The sequence below is a fragment of the Dermacentor albipictus genome, chromosome 3 (genome assembly GCF_038994185.2).
Source record: "Dermacentor albipictus isolate Rhodes 1998 colony chromosome 3, USDA_Dalb.pri_finalv2, whole genome shotgun sequence".
Classification (NCBI taxonomy): domain Eukaryota; kingdom Metazoa; phylum Arthropoda; class Arachnida; order Ixodida; family Ixodidae; genus Dermacentor; species Dermacentor albipictus.
The window spans coordinates 119,647,988-119,671,966 of record NC_091823.1 but is presented as its reverse complement, the minus strand read 5'-3'; the positions used below and the strand labels follow the sequence as shown (position 1 = coordinate 119,671,966).

The window sequence follows — 23,979 nt, the reverse complement described above, 5'->3', positions numbered from 1 at the left end:
TATTGTATGACACTCTATGGGTCCATATATTAGTTCTGCATCCTTTTATATGAGTGTACCACTTGTGTACCCCCTTCTGAATTTTTCGCAAAGTATGAGGTGGACTGCAGCCTCCCATAAACACACAAAAACTCCAGAGAGCACTTCTGAAAGGAGTCTGATCTGCAATCTTACATAGGGATATTAAGTAGGAATATTAAGCTAAGCTACATTGGCAAATCGGGTCTGTGCAGTAGCAAAACAGCCACACTTAATGCAAAGATGCTTGGTGAGCCAGAAAAGGCGCAATATGAAACACGGAGCATTGTCTTGCACAAGCTCGCCATAATATCATGGAATTTGACAAGTGTCTACTGTGGTCTGGTTAACTGTTTATTGGTAAACATGGACTGCATTATTAAAGAAAAAACAGAGGCTAAACACAGCAAGTTTGAAGAATTATTTCCTGTGCCAGAACAGCTTAAGTACAAGAAAATTCTTTGAAATCTATGATGTCACACTAACACACCAGTGCTGAGGTTTCAGCAGAAAATTCAAAGGAAAGTTGGCCTTGATATTATCCACAAGTGACCAATATTTTTTCCATCCAACGAATGTTAACAAAGCTTTGAAAGGATAACTTACCACCCCTATGTTCATTTAGCATTGCTCTTCATTGTTTCTCCAATTAGTGATTCGCAAGGCTCTGATGATGCACACAAACTGGCGCTCTCGGCTTCAGGTAAGCATACCAATCCTAGCAAAAAAAAACAATTAGGTTCTGGAGTATTTTGTGCCAAAACTGCAATCTGATTATGAGGCACACCGTAGCAGGGGACTAGGATTAATTTCAGCCACCTGGGGTTTAACTTGCACCCAGTGCACGGTACATATACGTTTTTGCATCTCACCCCCTCCTAAATGCGGCAGCGGTGGCCAAGATTTGATCTAGCAGCCTCGTGCTTAGTAGCATGACGTCAAAGCCACCACGCTCCCATGGCACTTGCCGAGACCTTAGAAGAAAGCTGAGACTGCACAGATCTAAATTCAACATTTCTCTGTTCTTTTGGCTTGTCATTCTTCGAATTGCAAACGCGAGTTTTTTGTTTTTCCTGCACCAACTGTATAATATTTTGCCAACATACTCTTCAAGCAACAGTGTCCTTTGCCTTCTGTGTGCTCTACCTTGGTTGTTCATTCTTTTTCCTTTCCTTCCGTTCTTTCTCTATTACATTTCTTTGTTTCTGTCCCCACCTTCCTGGAAAGTTTGGAGGCATTTCACCGTTCCTGGTGGCAGTTACCAGACTGCTCCTTGCCTACTCTCTTTTTCAATTGTACATATGCTTTCAAACCAAATAATAATAATCACAAATGAAGAGTTTCATCTTTTGAAGAAAACAACCACAACTTTACTTGCACTCTAGCATAAAACCTTCATTCTTAATATGTCTAATATGCAGTAAGCACAAAGAGAACTGAATGGCTTGGTATTTAGACAAGAACCAATGACATAAAGCTGACAGACATCAATGCCAAGCAAAGCATTTGAGGAAACAGACTAAGTTTGTAACTATGATGTCTAATAACAGTAAATTAGGTTTAAATTAGCGAGAATTTTCATATTTCAAACAAAAAAATGTTGCTTTCATGCAAAACATCCTACGCTTTTCCTGGCACCACTGTCTTTTGTCATTGCGTAGTGAGAAAATATCTGACAGTAAATTCCCATGGTCAGTCTGGAACAGTCACCCAACAAATCCTCAAAGAGCATGCTCATACTTTGCAAATTCAAATCTGCCTGTGGAAAACAATCCGTGCTGTGCCAGATTACCACAGAAACTTGGCCCACACACCTAGTTCCAGAAATGGTACGTGCTTTCTGGTGAACCAATGTTTTTGCGATTACAAAAGCGTCACAGTAATGCAATGTACGAAATGCCAACCGAGCCTCACATCAGCAGAAGATGTAGCTGTCATGCAGAAGGGCGTGGTGCCGTGCACTGATGTTCACTCAAGATGGTTAATACCAGACGCACTCGTCCCTTGAGCAGGAGAAAAGTTACATTTTGCAGCCTTGAATTTCACGCTGGCCCCGTGCCCAGGGAATGAAGTAAGAGAGAGTGGATCTGCTGAGAACACACAACCCAACTCCAGATTGGCCAGTGAAATTCACCGTCAAGACTCGCCAGTCAATATACGGACAACATAAAAACCTTTACCCCCACATTCTGGGACATTCCTCTACTTGACACCCCACGTCGTCTCAAAAAAATTGAATGGCAGCACTGCTCCCCCATGACTGAAATGGTCTCTGCACTTCAATGACACTCCATGCTGGTTCTTATGCAAATATGTTTGGTAACTGAGGAAATGCAAATGCACTGGAGTGAATTTGTGCTTCTCAAGCAAATCCTCATCATAGGAATCACCAAGGAACGTCATCAAAATGCAATGCATTCTTCAGAAGAGGAGCGATGCTGTGCTCCACTTGGTCAAGTCGACGAAGGGCTTCAATTCGAAGCCCATTTGTGAACATGAAGTTAAACGTATAAAAACAGGGCTGCCTAAAACATGCCACAAAGTACTCGAAAATGTCCTCCTTCCCTCATCACACCTGAAGACACACTCCCCAATTCACTAGTCTTTAGGGATTTCTGAAGCGATCACAAGCACAGTGCAGAATTCACTGAATCCATCCTGCCAATGCACGGCTGTTCCAAGTTATGCTTGACAAGCTCACTGCTGCACTTTGACAACACTGTGAAGTGGCTTGCTCACTGAGCGGCGTGACAATCCTAGGCGAATCCCTGATGCCGGCAACTGGCCGCTCGAAAACTTGGGCACAGTCATGGGCACACTGCCTCCAGGAGGAGTTCGCTGCGGTAAGAGCCGTGGAGCCGCACTTGGCGAAGACTTTGCAGCTGCAGCAAGGCGAGGTGTCGACCTTGGCACCGGTGGTGATGCTGATGATGAGCTGGCTGATGCACTCGATGCCTGCATCTTGCCACGTGTTGCTGTGGGGCCTTTCGTGGCGGTGTGTGGTGCGGCCGATGGTGCGGGAGATTTTTTGGCTGCTGCTCTTGCGGTGCCTGCACCAGTGTGGGTGAACCCAATGAGCACACCGGTCAGTCTAGACACACACAAATTGTACAAGGCCCTACAGGTCTAGTATTCAATTCATAGGTCCTTCAGGACACTGGCGCCAAAATATCTTATGTGATGCGTAGGTAACCAAGCAAACGTAACACAAGCTAGAAAATACGTCGGTATGTAACGCCTGCAATAATTTCAAAGTGCCGTAGGCTTCTCTGCTTTGTAGAAACATTGTCAAAGAGCTTGTCAGCAATTTGGTGCATAGTGAAAGTTTGAAGATGGACCAGTCGGTTTTCATTTAACATGGCAAACAGTGCAGATGATGGGGAAAATTATACATAGTCCTCTTCTTGGACCGAAAGGTCTGCAGTATGTATTAAATAAATAAAATTAAAGTAAATAGAGGAGAGCGCACCTGTATAATTTGTACATCCCTTGTCCTCACATTCACACTTTCTGCCCTATGCATAACAACAGGTTGTACCAAAGCACGCACAGTCAAAGCTACTTATAGCAATACTGGTCGTAATAATATTTCAGATGTAACAATGCAGTCGCCGCACCAGCAAGCTTTCGTGTGTTCTATGATAAAACTAAATTGCTCACTACAACGTTCACATGCCGCATTGTTGGCAATACCAATTAAATTTTGTGCTAGGTGTCTGTGTAGAAAGGAAAAATAATACAAAGTTCTATAAAAAGGAAACGAACAAAACAACAAAAAAGAAACAGTCATTGCCACCCTTGTTTCCTTGCTAGCCTTGTGCACCTCTCTCCCTTCTCCCTTCCACCCTTTCAAAGCACGAGGCGACTGTACCGACGGCCGCCCTCACTGAAGCTCGCCGGAGCAGTCGACTTGTGGGTTCGAGGGGGAAAGGAGATGGGAGACAAGTGCAAGACGCTGACAATTTCATGTTTCTTTTCCTTTTGGCGCAGATACCCAGTAGCCAGACTTACTTGTTCTAACCAATAATGCTGCATTGAGAGCATTATCGTAAGGAGCTTATATTACCATGGAGCACACACAGGTTGCCATGGTTGCTTATTGTTACATCCTGGTATTGTTAAATCTGCTAATTTTATAAGTGGGTGTGGCTGCACTAAGTGAGTCTTTCTGTCTAATTGATATCTTTTGATGCTGGTCCCCTCTTTTTGTTTTCCTGCAATGCAGTAATGACTGTTATCGGCTATAGCAATGGAATTTTCTGGGCACTTGAATATTGTTATAAGTGGGTAAATCACAGTAAGACAGTGGCATGCACTGTCTTACTGTGATTCCAGTATACATTGTTCTTGTTTTAGTCTAAAGTGTTGAACTCTGCCGAGCTGCAAAAATGACACTGTCAACCCAATCATCATCATTATCAAGTGAATACTGTTAAAAGAAAAGCAAGGCATAAAGTGGTATTGTAAGCACAAGTGGGCAGTTTGGGGTAATTGCACTCTCCTGAGCCGACAACACAACTGAGTCGACCACCTGCTACTCTTATTGCAATAGTAAATATACAGACACTCCAAACGCATTTCTGCCATCTGCGCCGCCATCACCGTGAAGCTCCGTATAAAGTCCAGGGGCGATAACAGCGTCGCAACACATTCTACACTGTATGTGCAAGTGAAGACATGTGAGGGGAGCCGAGAATTGCGGCTCAATCTCGCCTGCGCAAAAAAGACGAAAGCGGCCAGGAAGCGGGCCATCTCCAGTCATGCGCAAGGCACCCAACATTGCGAGGCACGGGGGTGTGTGAGAGAATGAGAGAGGGGCGCCGTTCTACTCAACTTGCAACTGCGCATGTGGTCACTGCATGCGGTTGCCCGGCTGTATCTTCAGAGCAGTCTGCATTGGGGGCAGTCTAGGTACGTTGGCATCTTGTAGCTGTTTGCATGATGTGTGTTCTTGACACTCACTTTTCATTGAAGCAATAGGCAGCACGAATTTCACTTCGCTCGCTGTTGCTGCCACATTTCCTCATGCCAGCGTTTTGACCGGGAGTTTCCGCGGTCATCGAGTCAGATGTATTTATGTTTGCTTGTATGTGCGTGACACCATGCTTGTTAATTTAGTTAGTAGTATGCCTATGTTCACAAGTATACACAGCCGATAAAACTATTACTGTCCTTGCTTTATATAGCTGTCCACTAATTTCTTATCGCAATCGATGCTTTGCCTTTCAGGAAAAACTGCAACTTTTTTGTACAGTTCATATACATATATCAAACTTTGCTCTCTTATACTCCGAATGCCCTAAGATTTGGTTGCCTTAGGTTCCCAGCCCTGTGACTGCCTGCTAACTGCCATTTGGGAGCCAGTGAGCTTTCCGTACAGGATAAATAAAAAAGGACCAATATTCCCAACTAAATTGTGCATCACTTTCGACAGAGAATCCCCCCCCCCCACCAGCTTATAACGCATACAAAGTAGACAATATCTACATTTATAACATAACAAACGGGGTATGGTCAGTTCATTTATTAGACCTTGCAAGTGCCAATTTTGTGAATAACTACGTTCGCATTGTGCTTGTCTGACTTGACAGGTGCCCACTACGCCTACTTGTATTTAGCCATCAGTTTTGGCTTTGCACACAGACATCTAACACTTAGGAACAAAGTGGTAAACGAGAAGAAAGGGGGTTAACTGAGGGGCCCGATGAGAAGGTTGTGGGATCGTTCCCCACCTGCGGAAAGTTGTTTTTTCATCCACTTTCATTTCCATTAATTTATCCTTTCTTTATTTCATTTATTAAGCACAAGTAATTTCCCCGTGTTGTCCTTGGTGTCAGTGTCTGTTGGCTTCTTATGGTAAAAACAAAGTGGCACGTATAATGCAGTGGTGGTAATAAGTTTTCACAAGACAGATATGTGCCCAGCGAAACAGATTATTTAGGTCAGGGTGCTTGCATATCAACATGTGTAAACGTACACGTAAACCGTAATGCTGTATAGCATGTAAAAGGTCGCAGTTTAGCCCAAAAAAGGGAAGCACTGATTGCAATAGCAAAGTATTACACAACTACATGAAATAAAGTTTCTAGTTTTATTGGCAATACAAATTGAGCTCAACATCTGCTTACTAGTTAAACTAACAAGCATGCTGTCACATGCGCACAGGCAAACCACCTGAACAGACCTCACTCGATGACTCCATTCATTTGCTATCACAACGCTGGTGTGATGAAAAGTGCACAGAAGCGAGTGAGCAATTCTGCTGCCGCTCCACATCAAAGCTTCTCCCAAACTTGAGACTGTGCGGCCTTCGTCCCTAGGTGTCTGGGAAGACGGCGCACACAATAGCCACCAGCCATCTAAACTTGCCAGAGATTACCTCCAAAAGAGCGCATGGGTAATGTGCATGCTCAGACGTGCAAACTGCCATGCGCAGCCACTGATGGGCTAGCGGAGGAGACGCATGATCACCTGCCCCCTAAGGTTATATGTACGCTGTCCAACTCAAACACAATTTGCATATATGCACCAGCCAATTAGGTTCGTTTATTTCACTTGATTTCGAGCAGTTTTGCATGCTTAAAGCAACTGTTTTCTCCATGCAAATCAATCTGTGTTCTAGGACAAGTTCTATGGGTGATCCCGATATCAAAGCTCAGCCAAGGATAACACTTTAGCTTGAGACGGGTTTTTATTTTCCTGTTAGCCTAGCATTTACATTAGCAGAGCAAAGTCATTAAGCTGTGTGTGGACACCAGCTGGCTCGGTTCCCTTTCAGAGGTGAAGGGCAGGTGCACTGCATTTTTGCGGGTGGAGATTTTTTGTAAATCTTAGGTTGTCACCAACTAGTATAGACTCGATGTTTACAATCAGTGCTCCTAAAAGACTTCTGGTGAAGGCCTCTAGAACGACACAAGTTACAATAACCTATAGATACAGTAGAACCTTGTCAATACGTTCACGTTACGTACATTTTCCTGGCGCCAACATTTGCAATCGAGAACACAGAAAATGACCCAATAGTTACGCTCATCTTTTACCGGTTCATACGTTCCCGGAAAACAAGATTTTCCGGCACCAACATTCAGCACGTCACCAAACTGCAATCGTGTGATATGGTTTACGGCCGCTAGATACAATGTAAACAAGAAAATCCATGGGACGCATGAGCGATAAAGAACAGTATGTAGCTGCCCACCGCAGCAGTTTCTTTGCAATATTCGCTTGCCCGTCTCGTATGAAAACACCTGCGCGCACTCATTTTCTCATTTCCGTACCAGCAAATCTTCTCCCAGATCATCGATTGGGGAATTCACAGCTATCACCGCCTATCTTATTGTGATAAGCATCTTTGCCTACCTGTTTCACAGTGCATACGTGGTGCTGTCGGAAGCGTACAGCGCCCGCTTCTAATAGGCGATAACCGAAACGCACCGCCGTTCCCAGCTGCAGACTGCGTTCATATACGTTTTCCGGCCACTAGATTCCGTGTGAACAAGAAAAGGGGTGAGGCGCATGTGATCGAGAACAGTATATGCCACCTGTCTCATGTGAAAACGATGGCGTGCACAATTTCTTATTCCGGTACCAGCAAATCTCTGCCCGGGTGGTCGCACACTGCATTCACAGCTATCGCAGCCAAACCTATTGCTATAAGCATCTTCACCTATCTGTTTTACAGCGCGCGGTGCATTATGCCATGGGTAGCATACTGCACGCCTTTAGTAGGTGAAAATCCAAACACGCCACTGTTCCCTGCCGCAGGCGGCACGATGTGGGCACCACGTTTTGCTTCGGCAGCATCCGGTGTCGCCCACAAGCTCGATTTCGTTTCAGTTGCCCATCGCCCTCTTAAAACACCACGCAATAGGAAAACAACAAAACGCGTCTCGGATCGCCGCAGCAACACCAGCTCGACGCGCATTGGCGTCTCGTGCCGCAACGATCCGCACGACACTGTACCTTACGAAGAAGTCAACAATAGTTGAGTCAGGTAAACTTTTTTTAGTTACTTCGGATAGTATGTTTCCTGATTACCACATTTTTCTCGTTTTTTTTTTTCAAAACATATGAACGAGGTTATGCTATACAGTCGAACCCGGCTATATCGAACTCGCAAAAAAACGCCTATCAGTTCGATACAGAGCATAATTCGATATAAGCCTCCTAAATAATTGGATGTCATAAATGCACATACCATTTATAAAATCACTTTATTGATGAAACTAGCTTCGTTTCGCACGAAACAGTCCTGCATTTTCTTCTGCTTGGGCAATTTCGCTGCATGCGAGGCACGCACTTCCCCACATTGTCTAAGGAGTCGGAGCAGCTGAGGCCGCAACATTCCGCTTTCGCACAGAAGCACCGGACTAGTGCGAGCGCACTTCGGAGGATGTGGGCCAAAGATGGTCGTTGCTTTCCTCGTTGTGCCCATTTTCAGTTGTGCTCGGCACGATGTCGGCAATGTAGTCTTCGTTTCCGGGCTCTACCGTGGTCGCGACACCATCATTTGCGCTCACTGTACTCACGCACCGTTGATTCGTCAACAGCTTCCGGAAATTCTGACAGCTGGCTCCAAACCTCGGCAACAACGACAACGGCTTCGTCGCATTAATCAGAATTTACAGTCATCACCGAGCACGCGGAAGTCGGTACGGCTGAAGCTATTTTGGATGAACCACTCGTACACGGCCGCGCATACGCGTCGGGCGCCACGGGCACTACGGGCACCGGGTCGCGAGTTAGGCCGCTTTAGCCCTAATTTCCCCCTTCAAGATCGTGCCGAGAGTGCACCTCGGAATCTTGTACGTTGCAGAGACATCCGACTTGTCACCGCATTCGACCCGGTTTATGATTTCGAGCTTCACGACGAAAGGCTAATTCTGACGCTTCATCACGGCAACACTGCGGGAGAAGGCGCACACAATGAATCAGATAAGCAGCGAGACAACTCGCACTTTCGCCAACTTGCATGACGAGGGCACAAGAGCCTCTGATTGGCTGTCTGGGCAAGCGCTGCAGGCGGGCGGGCCAGGATCATTTTTTGTAGGGAGGTGTCGGCGGCTCCGAGGTAGCGCGGTCGCATAGGGGGAGCGGTTGGATGGAGCCGCGCCGCCGGGTTTTCCCTTCACCGGGAGGGAAAGCCAACTTCCGGGGGCACTTTCCGCCGCTTGACGTTCGATATATCGGGAGTCGCTATTAGTTTTGTTCGATGTATGCATAATTTTTGCTATATATACTCATTGTAACTATACCGTGTCCATAAATTGTTTGATATAAGGAATAATTCGATGTAAACGGGTTCGATATAGTCGGGTTCGACTGTATATAGAACTCTATATATAGAAAAAAGACATGAAAAAAGAAGAAAGGGGGACCGTCTTTGGAGAAAGGCAAGAACAAGCCCTGGAGCAAAGAGGAATTCGGAGAAAGACAAACCGTAAGCAAGGAGGAAACTCTCACCACAACTCAAATGAAAGAACAGCAACCTGAACCAACAGGCAGATATGACCAAGGGACAGAAAAAAGAAGACGTTCTTGTATTGATGCTTTGAATGTAGCTAATTGTCTCCTTTTTTACCAAAGATTTCTCTTGCCATTTCCTAGACAATTTTACGTCAACAAAGTGTATTCTACAACACACCACAGCGTTCCTTATATTTTAGAATGTCAAGAGCATGTTTCTATATAGTGTAATAGTATGTGAATAATGATTTCTTTTTCTTTGCCTAACTTGACAGTCAAAAATTCATGACCGGAAGTTTTCTGGGGTCATGAACGACGCTGCCACGACGCAGATAAAAGCATCTTTAGCAGGCGCTTGTTCAGGTTACCAGGCGCTCATACCAGTGTGGCTTGATGGCGACATGACAATGCTGCTGGTGGCACAATGGAAAGGACAGACACAGCAAACCCAGTTTTTAGCTTCTAACTGCAGTAAAATTCAGTCGAAACCGACTATACTGAATCCTTCTACATAGAATTATCCTGAACGTCGAATGATTCCTGAACACGGCATAGTTACTATGAGTATATATCGCAAAAATTACACTTACATCAAACAAAAACAGCAGTAACCCGCGACATATTGAAAGTCAAGGGGCGAAAAAGTTTACCTTCCCTCGAGGCGGTGGGGAAATCCACTGACAGCCCAGCAGCGCGACTTCATCCACCTGCTCTCCTGACCGTGACCACGCCGCATAGGGTGAATCGGCAACACCCCCCTGCAAGAAATGATCCGGCCTGCCCGCAGCGTTTTCTCAGACAGCCAATCAGAGGCTCTTGTTCCCCCGTCGTGCAAGATGGTGCAAGTCTGAGTTGGCTCACTGCTTTTCTTGTTCGTTGTATTTACGCCTTGTGGGCCTTGTCCCGGGGTGTTGCCGTGATGGTTAGTGCAAAGCGCACTGAATTTGCCTTTCACTGAGAAACTCGAAAGCATAAACCGAGTCGAACGCGATAACAAGTCGGATGTCGCCACAGCATACAAGATTCCGAGGTGCAATCTCAGCACGATCTTGAAGAATAAGGGGGAGATTAGGGCTAAAGAAGACAAATTACCTGTGGCACCAGACGCGCATGCACGGCAATGACGTTGAGGTGGCCATGTACAAGTGATTCATCCGACACTGTTTCAGACGTGCCAGCTTCCGCGTGCCTGGCTATGACTCTGAAAATGCTTATGAGTGCGACAACGCCATTCCCGGTGTCACCGAAGTTTCGAGCGAGCTGTCACAATTTCCGGAAGCCGTTGACGGATCAACGGTAGATGAGTTTGTGAGTGCAGATGGTGGTGACGTGACCACAGGAGAGCCCGAAAACAAAGACCACACTGCCTACATCGTATCGAACCCAAATGAAAGCAGGTACAATGAGGAAAGCGACAATGACCCTTTGCCCACATCCTCCGTGGCGATTGGTGCACTCGCACTAGTCCGGCACTTCTGTGCAAATGTGGAAGATTGCGGCTTCAGCTGCTCCGACTCTTTAGACAATGTGGAAAAGTGTGTTCCATCGCAGGCAGTGAGGTTGCCCAATCGGAAGAAGAAGCATGACTATTTCATGCAAAATTAAGGTCGTTTCATCAATAAAGGGCTATAGTAAACGGTATGTGCTTTTATGACGTCTTTAGCAGGCTTATATCGAACTGATAGGTGGGTTTTTTTGTGAGTTCAATATAACCGGGTTCGAGTGGTCCCTTTCGAGCGCTTTACATTCAGTTGGTTGAAATTGAGCACTCAGAACCTGTTTGCCTAGTTCATTCAAAGTGCTGCACTTCAACAGCTCAGAAGTGCTCAGACCTTTAAGTCTGGAGCACAAATCAGATTCAGAAAAGATTCTGGTCACATGGCTTTGGTAGCAGCTGAACATTCAGCTCAGGTGGGCTTTCTCTGGCTCCAGTCTTGAGAAGACTCCACATTGCAGCAAAGAAAGTCAAGAGCGCAGTAGAAACCAGTTGAATGTGCCATAAATCACCAGTGCAGACATGCAAACAACCAAGAAAAGGAAAGGCCAAACAAGGCCGTGCACCACTCACCTGCCGGCTTCTTGGGGGCAGCTGGAGGCTTTCTTGCCACAGGTTCCTTGCGGGAATGTGAAGCCTTTTTCTTTGAGGGTGCAAACTCCCCGTCGTCATCACTGCCACTGTCTCCGTAGTCCTCATCCGAGGCATCCTCCTCCTCATCCTCGGAGCTCCCTTCTTGCTCCGGCTGGTAGTCTTCCTCCTCCTTGCCATCTGCAGTTCAAAGCACAGAGCCACTGAGGAAAAGCTGATGGATCTCGCACAGACATTGAATTTACTTCTATGAACATTGGATGGCAGACAAAAGCCTCACTGGGCAATCAAAACATGAATGAAAAAAAAAAATGGAAGATACTGTTTCTCTCATGGATGTCATCTACAGGTGCTGCTCATTTGCCACAACAATGATCAGTGTATCGTTTATATACACGTTAACACATAAGACACAATGTCTGTCATTGAAACATTGTCAGTGAGAATGCGCACACGTGTCACAGTACGTGATATATGACCCCACACTTACTAGTATGTACAAACAGGATTGGAGGATGCAGAAAAGTTAAAATTATGGGGTTTTACGTGCCAAAACCACTTTCTGATTATGAGGCACGCCGTAGTGAAGGACTCCGGAAATTTCGACCACCTGGGGTTCTTTAACGTGCACCTAAAGCTAAGTACACGGGTGTTTTCGCATTTCGCCCCCATCGAAATGCGGCCGCCGTGGCCGGGATTCGATCCCGCGACCTCGTGCTCAGCAGCCTAACACCATAGCCACTGAGCAACCGCGGCGGGTTGCAGAAAAGTTAACAAGGACTAACCAGTGAGCATGGAGAATAAGAACAGATCACGAGAAAAAAAGAAAAACACTAATGCTATGCCTGGCCATGTAGCGTTTTCACATAATTTGGCAGGAGGCTAATTTGCCTTTCAGCGTAGGAGGGCAGCTTACCTGCCGACGCTGAAGGCTCACTGGCTTCAGGGCCTGGCTCGGAATGCACAACCACCTCACCAGCTAGCTCGAGGTTCTCTGGAAACGTGGCTATGCTGTTTTGCTCGATTATACTGTCTGCAGGCTTGTGTTCAGGATCTGCATAAGTGAGGTTACAACAATGAACATAAGTTCCGATGCCACACACTACCACCACAAGCGACGTATGTCACGCCTGCGCGTATGTGTCCAGAAGTGCTGCATGCATTCTCATTCTTCTAGGCCCTCTGCCAAGCGTGTAGTTGAACTAAATAGCTGTTTAAAAGTAAAATGCGTCAGGAAAAAGCCCATGTGACCAAGTAATTACGTCACATCTGACATGATGACGAAATGTGATTACGTCATCACCTCAAACATTGCGTGATGATGTCATCACACCAAAGGTCACACGACGACATCACCATGTCAAATGTTATGTTACGCAATGACGGCATCGTCATGTCACAATATCGCCTGATAACACCATGTGATGACGTTATCACACCAGACATGACGTCACGCGATGTTGCACTGTCAATAGATGATGTCTACTGATGACATCTTGTGATGCCTCTTGGAGAAGCAGCACACTGTGCGCTTCCTGCTTTTATTGCACTGTCTACAGGATTGGCCCATGATGGCGTAACATGATTACATAATCACGTCAAACGTCACGTGATGATGTGAGCACACCAAAGGTCACGTGATGACATCATGACATCGTTACATGATAACAGTGGCATCATGTGACAATGTTGCCTGATGATGTCATCACGTCAGAAATGACATCACACGATGACATCTTCATCAAGTGATGCTGTCATGTGATACTTCTTGGAGAACCAGCACACTGTGCATTAGCACAAGCTCTTGGGCCAGTTGGTGCATCCAGCGTCCGTAGGTATCTAACGCCTTTTCCTTGTGTGCGCATCCTTTATGTTTCGCTTGTACCCCTTTTTTCAAGCACACTGTGTGTTGCCCGCTTCTTTGCAGTCTCCGGGATGGGCCCACATTTTAACGCAATGGCATTAAGGGCCCCATGTCGCTGAAAATCCGGCGTCAGCATCCCACGACCAGCATCGACGGTCATTTTGGCAAAAATAATTTCGAACCATGCAGGCCCTCCACGTAGCACAAGGAAGTTACAGAACTAATTGAATTTTTCAAGGTTAAATACGTCAGAAAAATTGTAAAGTGCGACGTACACATAACTTACAGTCATGATAGCATCGGATTGTAATTTGAATATACGAGAAAACACAATTCTGTTACGCTGAAACTCAAAAAACACAAACTCGTCCAGTGTTTCTACCATCTACAGAGCGGCCATAGCCTCCGAGATCTGCATGCGCCCGCGCGTGCAAATCCCAAAGGCCATAAAGTGGCACACCCGGGTTCTTGCAACACCTCCAGATGGAGCTCACCTCCACCGCTTTGCGACCCACGCAAAAGGCCGTGTTTCTACCAGAAAGCTTGCCTTCGTGCATAGCGTCCACCACCAGCGTTTTCCGGTAAACAGTACAATTACGTAAGCTGCAGTTGCCAGGAAGCGTGACAAGCAGTCAGAGATCTATGTATGCTATCGCATTCCACTCTTAAAGGTGAAGCTTAAGTGTCCTCCAAATTTTTCTGTGAGCAGAGGTTTCACATGCGGACACGAAAAAAACTCGACCAACTAGAAGCTAACAGCTTCGCTGTAAAATGACCCAGTACAGTTACACATATTTTTTACGGATTCATATGTTCCTGGAAAACAATATTTTGGCACCAATGTTAACTGCGATCATATGATATGTTTTCTGGCCGCTAAATCCCATGTAAATGAGAAAATGCATGAGGCACACACAATCGAGAACAGTATAGTCACCCACTGCAGCAGCTTCCCCGCGATACTCTCTCGTTCATCTCTTGTGAAAACACTGGTGCGCACAAAGTTTCTTATTCCGGTACCAGCAGATATCCTCCCGGGTCGCCACACACCGCATTCACAGCTATTGCCACCAAGCCTATTGCAATAAGCATCTTGTTAAGAATGGCGAGCTGCAAGGCAAAATTGCCACCTAATTACGACTGGGGGACAAGACGCGCATCCCCCACTCTCCGTCGCTGCAGCTAGGATGCGTTCGAAGAAGAGGGCTTTGTGCTGAAAACCGCCTCCATCCACCAGTCCCATCGCCGTTGTGACGAAACGCGTTTGGCGGGCGAACTATTGTGCCCAAGCTCTCCAGCGCAGACCTGATCTGCTACGCGTGAACGGACTGCCACAGGAAAGCCGTTTTTTGTTGCTTCCCATGCCCCGATCGGGACACAAGACAACAAGCTACCCACCATTGGCTCCAAGTTTCCCGGAACAGCGCCCCTCGGACGTCGGCGCCGGGCATCGGAATGTGTGTGCCTATGTGTACATAAACTGTTGTGTGGGGCGGCGGCAAGTTGACAATGAGTAAACGAACGTTCGCGTCACCTTGTATCGCCGGCGGACCGAGTGTATAAAAACTGCTGTTGTGCGGATGCTCAAGACACTTCTCTTGAGCAGTCATGTTAGACTAAGACACTTCTCTTGAGCAGTCATGTTAGACTGATACACTTCTCTCGTGCAGTCATGTTGGACTGACACTCTTTTTCTCAAGCAGTCATGTTAGACTGATTTAAATACTGTAAATAAACCCTTATTCCTCTTTCTCGATGAGAAGCAGTTCTTCCCTTCATCAAAGTCCTCAGCGTGGATAAGTTGGACGACGGCATGGGCCAGTTACCTTCGAATTCATGCGGGACTCCAATCTTGGCAACGGATCTCGAGCGATGGGATTGAGCCCCCAATCCTGACAATCTTTACTTATCTGTTTCAAGACAGATAAGTAAAGATAAGTGCATGGGCCATAGTGCTGTTGGTAGTATACTGCATGCTTTTAAAAGGAGATAACCCAAATTCACCTCCATTCCCTGCTGCAGGAGATGCAAAGGCAGAGCATCATGCATCACTCTGGTGGCATCGTAGGCATCGTATTACAGCGTTGCCCGTGCACTTGCTTGATTTCATTTATATTTCCTGTAGCAGTCTAGAACACTACATAATAGCAAAATGATGTGCATCTTGGGTCGCTTGGGACCTATTAGCTCGATGTGCGTCCGCGTCTCATGCTTGCCCCAATGATTCATGCTGAGTCTGCACGTCAGAACTTCCCGCCGAAATGCCCTGCTCTAAGAAGCAGCTTACCCAGGCTCAGTTCGAACAGCGCAAACGTAAGCTTGTCAAAGCGACAAAAATGTCAACGCACCTCTCAGGGCCACTCGAGCCCCACCAGCTCGGCTCACGTCTGCAACTCGTGTTGCAACGATTCACGCAACGCTTCACATTACATACATGCCAACTGCAATTGAGTCCGTCAATCTTTTAGTGACTTCCGATCGTACGTTTTAAGCATGAAATGCTTTTAGCTCCCCTTGTCGGCAACCTTCAAATGACCTTGATTCAAAAGCCAGAGCTGTTATCTGGGCTCTCAAACGGGAATGTCCAGACAACCAGTCAAAAATTGAAATTAAGAGAAAAGGCATCACACACACACACAAATATTAATTAATAAAGTACTGAGTAGATCACATTCCTCACAGTCTGAAATTTAGACTATAGAAAAGAACACAACAGAAAATAATTATTGATGGGAAGGCTGTAAGGAAATTTGCAGGCATAGTACGGAGCCATGTAACATGGTTAATAGAGATCACTTAAAAAATCCATTGGTTGTGTGGTAAAGCTATACAGGCTGCTGCTCCTACTGAAGAGCTCCACACATTTGACAATGAGGTGAAATACCAACCAGTCTCCAAGCACTGTCCTTCAGAGGCCGGTGCATTCTGTGAGAGACGCAGTGCCGCTTCGAGGTCTCGCTGGAACAGCTTGTCATCCAGGGATGCCCTCCTGCATCAAAGGGAGGCAGGTTTCATTATGTGACTTAGGAACAAAGATAGTGGTGAATGGGCATGACACTGTGCTGAAGAAGGCTCATCCATGCAGCACTAATAGCACTGCAGTGCTTTGGCAATTTTGAAAGTGCAAGACATTGCAAATTGTTGCTATTGTGATTGGTGTTAAAGGGCCCCAACTGCAACAAACAGTTAGACTGGACAAAAGGCCTATGTTCAGATAGCCTAGATAAAAGCAGTTTCAGTTCAAAATTTTACGTTTAAAGGTACGAATGGATGCATCGCTCACAAAGATATGTTTTTGATAGCAAAACAAACAAAAGCCAACATTACCGCTCGTAATTTGAAATGACACAATCCAGAATGCACAACTCCTTGGCATGACCTCAGAGATGAGGCAGTGCCCACATAACACAGGAAAATCTCCAAGGCACTATGTGATGCCCAAAGTCGTATCCCTGAGTGCATGCATCATCTGTTTCAGTGCTATTCAAAGGCTGCTAATATAAAAAAAAAGACAATTGGCAGTCTTTGCATGCAAGAACAGCAAAGTCCGATTTCTGGAAGACACCTTACGTAACTGTACAACTAGACAAAAATGGTCAAAATCTGTGCAATGTATGGGTAGTGCAGAAGTGAGTGAGTTAGAACTTTATTTAGGCCCTGAGGGGAAATCAATCCAGCAGCTCCACCCAGGTCGGGGCCGGTAGACAGAGTCCTTCGGCGATGGCCCGGGCCCTCTGGACAGCCTTGAGCTGAGCGATGAGCTCTGTGCTTCTGACCGCCGAGTCCCAGGAAGACTGGTCGGGAAAGTCCGTGCTCGCGTTGGCAGGGCACAGCCAGAGCATGTGTTCGAAGTTGTTGTATTCGTGGCCGCAGTGTGGGCATTCAGTAGGAAGGTCAGGATTGATCCTGCTTAGTGTTGTTGGTGTGATGTATGTCCTAGTCTGCAACTGTCTGTAAGTGATGGCCTGTGCTTTTTTGAGCTTTGGGTGAGGAGGAGGAAAAATTCTTCATGATAACCTATGATTTGAAGTGATTGTGATACGAGTGGGTCTTTGTTGTCTAGATCGCTCCAAGCTGGGTTGAAGCGAGAGGGTGGACTGCAGACGCGGAATGTGAGCTCTCGCGCCAGTTGGTGTGCCCGCTCGTTCGGGGTATTGCAGAAGACTTGGTAGATGTGCTCCCACGAAGTGAAGGGAGATTTGCCACATGTGTAGAGGAATTTCTGCATTCCACACTTTTGTTGAAATCTGGCCAACACACCAAGCACACAACCCACCCTGCCTTCTGCTTCTCAGTGACAGCACTGGAACTTGTTATCCCTACGCTGTCAGGCTTGGTTTTCTTCTCTGCCTTTTTGGGCGCTTCCTTGACAGCAGGCTTGGCACGTTTTGATGGCGGTACCTCAGCTGGCTTGAAGTCATCATCTGCATTTCAGAGTAAGGGTAAGGTGTAACACGATGCTGCTAGTGTCCATTTACAACGGGCAAACCCGTTGATTACAGAACTGCTTTTATGTAAGGGGAAGTTGGCATACAGTAGAATTCAGCACAAAGCCACTAAGGAAACCTGTTCTCAAGCACTTCGTGCAACCTTGGCATCAGAGAAACCAGACCGCGGCAGAGGAGATTTTACATTTCAGTGTCTTAACAAATGTGGACTCTGTGATTGAGCTTTGAAAAGCATTTCAGGTATGGGAACAAAACTTACTGCTCAGCAATCAGTTTGGAAAATGCCTTGTTGTTTGAGAGATTTGCTCGGTAGAAACGCTTAACTGACAATGTACAATACTGCCAGCAAAGCTAAGATGCTCATCTTTCAGCAGTTTTCTCTAACACATTTCCCATGTATTGATGTATATTTCCAAACAGGTGTACCATATCTTCTGCACATCACTTGCCCCTGCACATAACCTGCACCCTCAATTACAACATACTGAAAAGAAAAAGAAAGATCCGCGCAGACAACCCGCAGAGATATCTGCACACAACAATGCTAAAATCTTTGCAAAATGTTTCTGTCATGGATGCACGACTCGTCATTGTTGTATACATTGTATCCAGCTCCTCGCTCCCCCTACTGCAATGCTGATATAGCTGCATTCACACAACGGACGTGATCACGGTGGAATCAGTCACTAGATATGCGACGTGAATCTGATTACTTCGCAGCCAGCATTCGCATAACAAAGGATGAAAGCACATATGGAGCAGCCCTCGCATGTGCATCGGCAATGCAAGTGCGCCATATCACTAAGCACTCCGCGCACACCAAGGGAGCACCACGGGCATAGGTGACGAACGTATATCAAGTGATAAAACCACAAGCCCAAATCGCAATTGGTTCCACTGAGTGAAACCATTATCATCAGCTTCTGCTGCGCTAGGATGGCCGGTGAGCGCAGCTCCCCCTGATAGGAGTTCTAGTTTTTCTACACCGTGTGCACTATTCACTAACTACAAAACGCAAAATTGTGATCTGTGAAGGAGTGCAATGGGAGACCATGGAAGAGCGAAGGGAGCTTCAACAAGCGTAGGTGGGAAGAGGGTGGGGTTCCCGAGGAGATAACGAAACTGAATGATGGAGAGCCTGGCCTTAAAGCCGCACTTAAAGACGAAATTCGCATATTATGCTGCAGTGAAACCACACTTCAAGGCAAAATTTGCACATAAACTACACCCCGACTTCACTGCTAAATTTTTAGCATTTTTATTGTTGGCTATGCGTGCAAAAATATGGTAATAAAAAGTATCTTAAGATGTACGAAACATTTTTCAAATGCCATTATTGTAGTCTGTTCTCAGTTCTGAGCTGTCAACTTGGTCTATCATCACCATCACCAGCCTATTTTAGGTCCTCTGCAGGATGAAGGCCTCTCCCTACGACCTCCAATTACCCCATGTCCTGCACCAGCCAATCCAACTAGTGCCTGCGAATTTCCTAATTTCATCACCCCACTTAGTCTTCTGCTGTCCTCGACTGAGCTTCCCTTCTCTTGGCACCCATTGGACCCTAATGGTCCACTGGTTATCTAACCTACGCATTACATGGCCTGCGCAGATCCATTTTTTTCTCTTAATGTCAATTAGAATATCAGCTATCCCCATTTGCTCTCCAATCCACATTGCTCTCTTGCTGTCTCTTAACGTTATGCCTAACATACTTCGTTCCATTACTCTTTGCGTGGTCCTTAACCTGTTCTCGAGCTTCTTTGTCAATCTCCAAGTTTCTCTCACATATGTTAACACCGGTAAAATGCATTGATTGTACACCTTTCTTTTCAGTGATAGTGGTAAGCTTCCAGTCAGGACCTGAGAAGGTCTGCCATATGCACTTCAACCCATTTTTATTCTTCTGTAAATTTCCTTCTCATGATCAGGGTGCTCTGTGTGTAATTGACGTAGGTAAACATACTCCTTCACAGACTCTAGAGGCTGACTGGCGATCCTGCACTCTTGTTCCCTTGCCAGGTTATTAAGCATTATCTTTGTCTTCTGCATATTGATCTTCATTCCCACTCTTACACTTTCTCTGTTAAGGTCCTCAATCATTTGTTGTAACTCATCTCCAGTGTTGCTGAACAGGACAATGTGATCTGCAAACCGAAGGTTGCTGAGGTATTCGCCGTTGATCTTCATTCCTAAGGCTTCCCAGTTTAATAGCTTGAATAATTCTTTTGAGCATGCAGTGGATAGCATTGGAGAGATTGTGCCTCCTTGCCTGACCCCTTTTTTTGTAGGTGTCTTTCTACTTTTCATCCAGTCATAAATGCAGAGTCCAAAGAGGTTATATAACTACTACTTTGGCACCAAGCCAAAGACATATTTTATTATTTTTTTGTTTTTAAGTTTTTAGCTCCTTCCATAATGACCTGAGCCCCTGTGTTCCATATGCTAACTAACAAGATGCAGGCACTTTGAATAACCTTCATTATGGCTAAACAAAGTGTGCATTTAACATTAGACAGCTGACTCAATCATGCAATGCACCTACCACGGTGGGTATGGCGTCATTCTGCTAAGGACAAGGTCATGCGTTCAAATAGTGCCCACAATTGCTGCATTCCGATTGAGACGGAATGAAAAAATGCTTGCACAGTACTCATGGGATGCAACGTTTGTCAATTTATGGCTAACTAATGCTCATGCTTTTGTTTGCATTGTCTGCAGTTCACGTGACATAGGCGTAATTTTAGCTTCTACGGTTGGGTCAGAGTCCGCATCACCTTCAGCGACCAGACTCGTAGAGACATGACACGGTGTTCTCGAGTCTGTGCAGCGCTCTATTTTAAAGTTTCCCTGTCATGTTTCATTCCGTGAGCACTGTGCACCGAGTGTTGGGTGCATGTTAATGAAACACTTACAGACAAACTCAATCTGGAGCCGTCCACGATAACATATCTTGATGCCCCTCTGTTGCCTTGACATGTTAAGCCTCATTAATTAACCAACACACCAATTAACGATGGAAGATAATTAAATGTTGGTGAACAAGTAGGAAACAACACCCACTTCCGAAGATCAACAAAATTTTTACGTAGGGGGCTCAAGAAAGCAAGCAATCTCGCTTACCTTCATCACTCCCATAGTCCAGCTTGGCGTAGTTGACAGACTTGTGGGCCCTAATGAACAAGATAAATATACGAAGAGCTGTGGGATTAAGCCTGCTGGTGATCCTTGCTGCACAATACTCGGGCCATTGCATATGACTGCTCATCCTATCGTAGATTAGAAAGCTTTATGTCGGAAGCCCCCTGCCCCCAAATATGTGGAATTGGAGAAAGTGTTTTTCTCAGCATCCACTGCACCGAATTTGATTAGGTTTGTTGCATTTAAGGGAAAATGTTAAAACCATGTGACTCTAGAAAGCAGATGTTTTATTTAGGCTATAAATTTTTTTTTTAATGGTCAGAAAGTGCAACATTAGAAGAAGAAAAAAAGTCGTCCCAAGCTTTCAACTCAAGCTCGATAACAAATAAAATTATTATTCAGGTAATTTGGGAATTTTCGTCTTTAACTGTGCAATACTAACACTGTAGACAGACTAAAGTTATATTGTGCGTGGTATGAGAATCATAACCTTCTCAAGTTCGCACATCAACACAGACGATAAGCATTGTTGACTGCACACAAATGAATCGGCTTCAGCATCTTCTATATGTGCCAAAAGCTCTGCTCATTCCTTATACCTCTGATTGTTCAATGCCTTACTAACCGCATTCGAGAATCTTGCTGGAAAACTTAATGTAGCACGAGCCAACCGAACTGCGGTGTAACATACGTAGGTACGACTTGCGTAGCATACGTTTGTTTTGTTTTTGTGCACGATGTGCACGAAATTGTGCAGCAGATCAAAAGCCGTCCACGGCCACATAAGTTGAGAAATCGAACATCATGTAACTCCGTAAAACAATACGTCGTTCGCGACGTCATTATCAGTCGAAACCAAAAATAAATGGCGAACCACCTGGTGGTAAAACTGGCGCCTTTCACTGAGTTTCGAGTGCTCAAGTCAACGTTTGGGGCACAGGACACACGGTATGCTTAACGGGCTCTTAAGTGATAAATATCGCCATAATTCAAACTGTAGCTACGCATTTGACGCGTCCAACAAACAAAAATATGCATCCGTCATTATTTCTGAAGAGCAGCAACTTGTTTGTTTTTCCATTCACATGGCCCACCGCAGAAGTCTCGACACGCATATGCATACTCACCTTGACGACCTTCGCCCTTCCGCCATGGCTCGACTTTGCAGAAGTTTTCCCGCGAATTCCACACACGGACGCAGAGTTGACGTCAAGCTTAAGAAAATGAGCCTAAGTGCTGAAGAAATTGAACTTTCATATCCGAACGGCAGACGCTGCTTGCAAAGTTGGCGCGCGATTATGCGCGGTTCTTTAAAGATCACATGACAATTACCAGCCAAGCCAAGCCAAGTGTGGCAAACAAAAAAGTTCTTGTTTCATTAAGATGACGTCGCACAACACAACGCCTTTTAAAACCTCCTTGCAACACCTCAACCCATCCTATGCGGTTGTTTCACAGATGAAGTTTAACAAGACAGTGATTAGAACAGTTATTTTAGAGGAAATAATGAAACATACAGCAAACTGGTACTCAAGATTACCCATAACTGCCGACAACTAGCTGGCACGAACGTTGGCTGGTACCGAATTAACCTATAAATTGTATAATTTACAGCTTGTTGCTAAATTTAACTTATTCAAAAATACACTTGATGCACTTCAACGTGAAACAGGCATCGATAAGAGCGAGTTCGAGTTCTATTGTTTTCTTAAAGGGCCCCTGAAACGGTTCGGACAAATTTTGTAGGCGCGTAGGGTACAGCTTAAGTAGAACATTCGCACCACAATTTAAGTGAAGCGTTACGTATTAATGGAGCTGCAAGCGATTAGAAGTTACCCTCCTCCCTAGCTATGCTTTTCCTCCTCAACTCGCTCGCCGAGCGAGCGGCTCTAAGCTCCGCCTTCACTGGTTCAGCGTCACGATGCGACGTCACATCGCTCACTTCCGGTTGTTTAGGAGCACGCCCCCTCTCGCGCGAGACCTCTCCGCTAGCCGCTTGGCCGTCGACCGAGAGCTATCGAAGCAGCGTGCGTTGCGAGCATTCTGTCGTAGCGCCGAACGTGTCCGGTACTCCGCTAAAAACAGGCAAGCTGGTCATTTCGGCAAATGACTGGAGGCATAAACTCAAGCAGATGAAGGAACTTTAGGGTAGACGTACGTGAGCAGCCTGATCGGTGTGCACGGTCCAGACACTTGCTGGCGCAGCGCTTAACCACTCAAACAAAGCGCTAATATTGCTCTAACCAAGTATAAAGCATTTTAAGCATTTATAAATCAACGTGTTGATGATTACACTCCTGCGAAAAATACACACCAGCAGCACAGAATACACTTCGTTGCTGCTACTGTGTATGGTTGAGCTCCGTGCCACCAGGTGGCTGCACCGTGCAGACCATTCACATTTGCCCTTCTGCTCATCTCGTGGCTCATCCCGGCACAGTCAAGCGGCCAGACCCTGTCCCCTTGCGCTTGCCCTAATACTGGACTCGCGGTTTGCAGGTCGATAGGTTTGCAGTCCACAAGGCAACAAAGTCGAATCATAGTGCTCGCGAAAAGACTGAGACCGACTCTGACCGCGGAGCTCTCGTCAAAATGGAGTACGTTGTAACACAAGCAGACGACACTTGCTGTGTGCCGGAAGTGCTGAAGTGTACTAAAAAACTATTCTTGTGTATTCTCTTTAAGTTATTTTCTTTTTACAAAAACAAAGTAACTAACATTCCAACTATTACGAGCATCATTTGTTCACCATAAAGTTGGAAAAATTATCGACCACGCGCCCTGGTCAGCCAATCAGATAGCTCGCCCATGTGACGTAATATGGGTTATTTGCATCATATGGGTAGGGGCGGCTTAAAATTCCGCCGAGCATTGCGCTGCAATCGGCAGCGATGTGTATTTTTAAAACCTTATAATAAATTACACGCTTTACGCAGAGCACTTAGGTGCATCAATTAATG

The 23,979-nt window shown here is 45.7% G+C and overlaps 1 protein-coding gene across 1 annotated transcript; it reads right to left on the bottom strand.

Moving 5' to 3' along the window:
• Window positions 1-351: 351 nt before the first annotated feature.
• On the bottom strand, window positions 352-22,600 carry LOC135919477 (RAD51-associated protein 1-like). The gene is made up of 7 exons (XM_065453313.2): window positions 22,147-22,600; window positions 21,002-21,051; window positions 17,710-17,857; window positions 16,322-16,422; window positions 12,486-12,623; window positions 11,552-11,749; window positions 352-3,068 (listed from the first exon to the last, which is right to left on the bottom strand). Exons 1-7 carry the CDS (start codon window positions 22,170-22,172, stop codon window positions 2,716-2,718), a joined length of 1,014 nt encoding a protein of 337 aa, XP_065309385.2. The 5' UTR covers window positions 22,173-22,600; the 3' UTR covers window positions 352-2,715.
• Window positions 22,601-23,979: the final 1,379 nt, after the last annotated feature.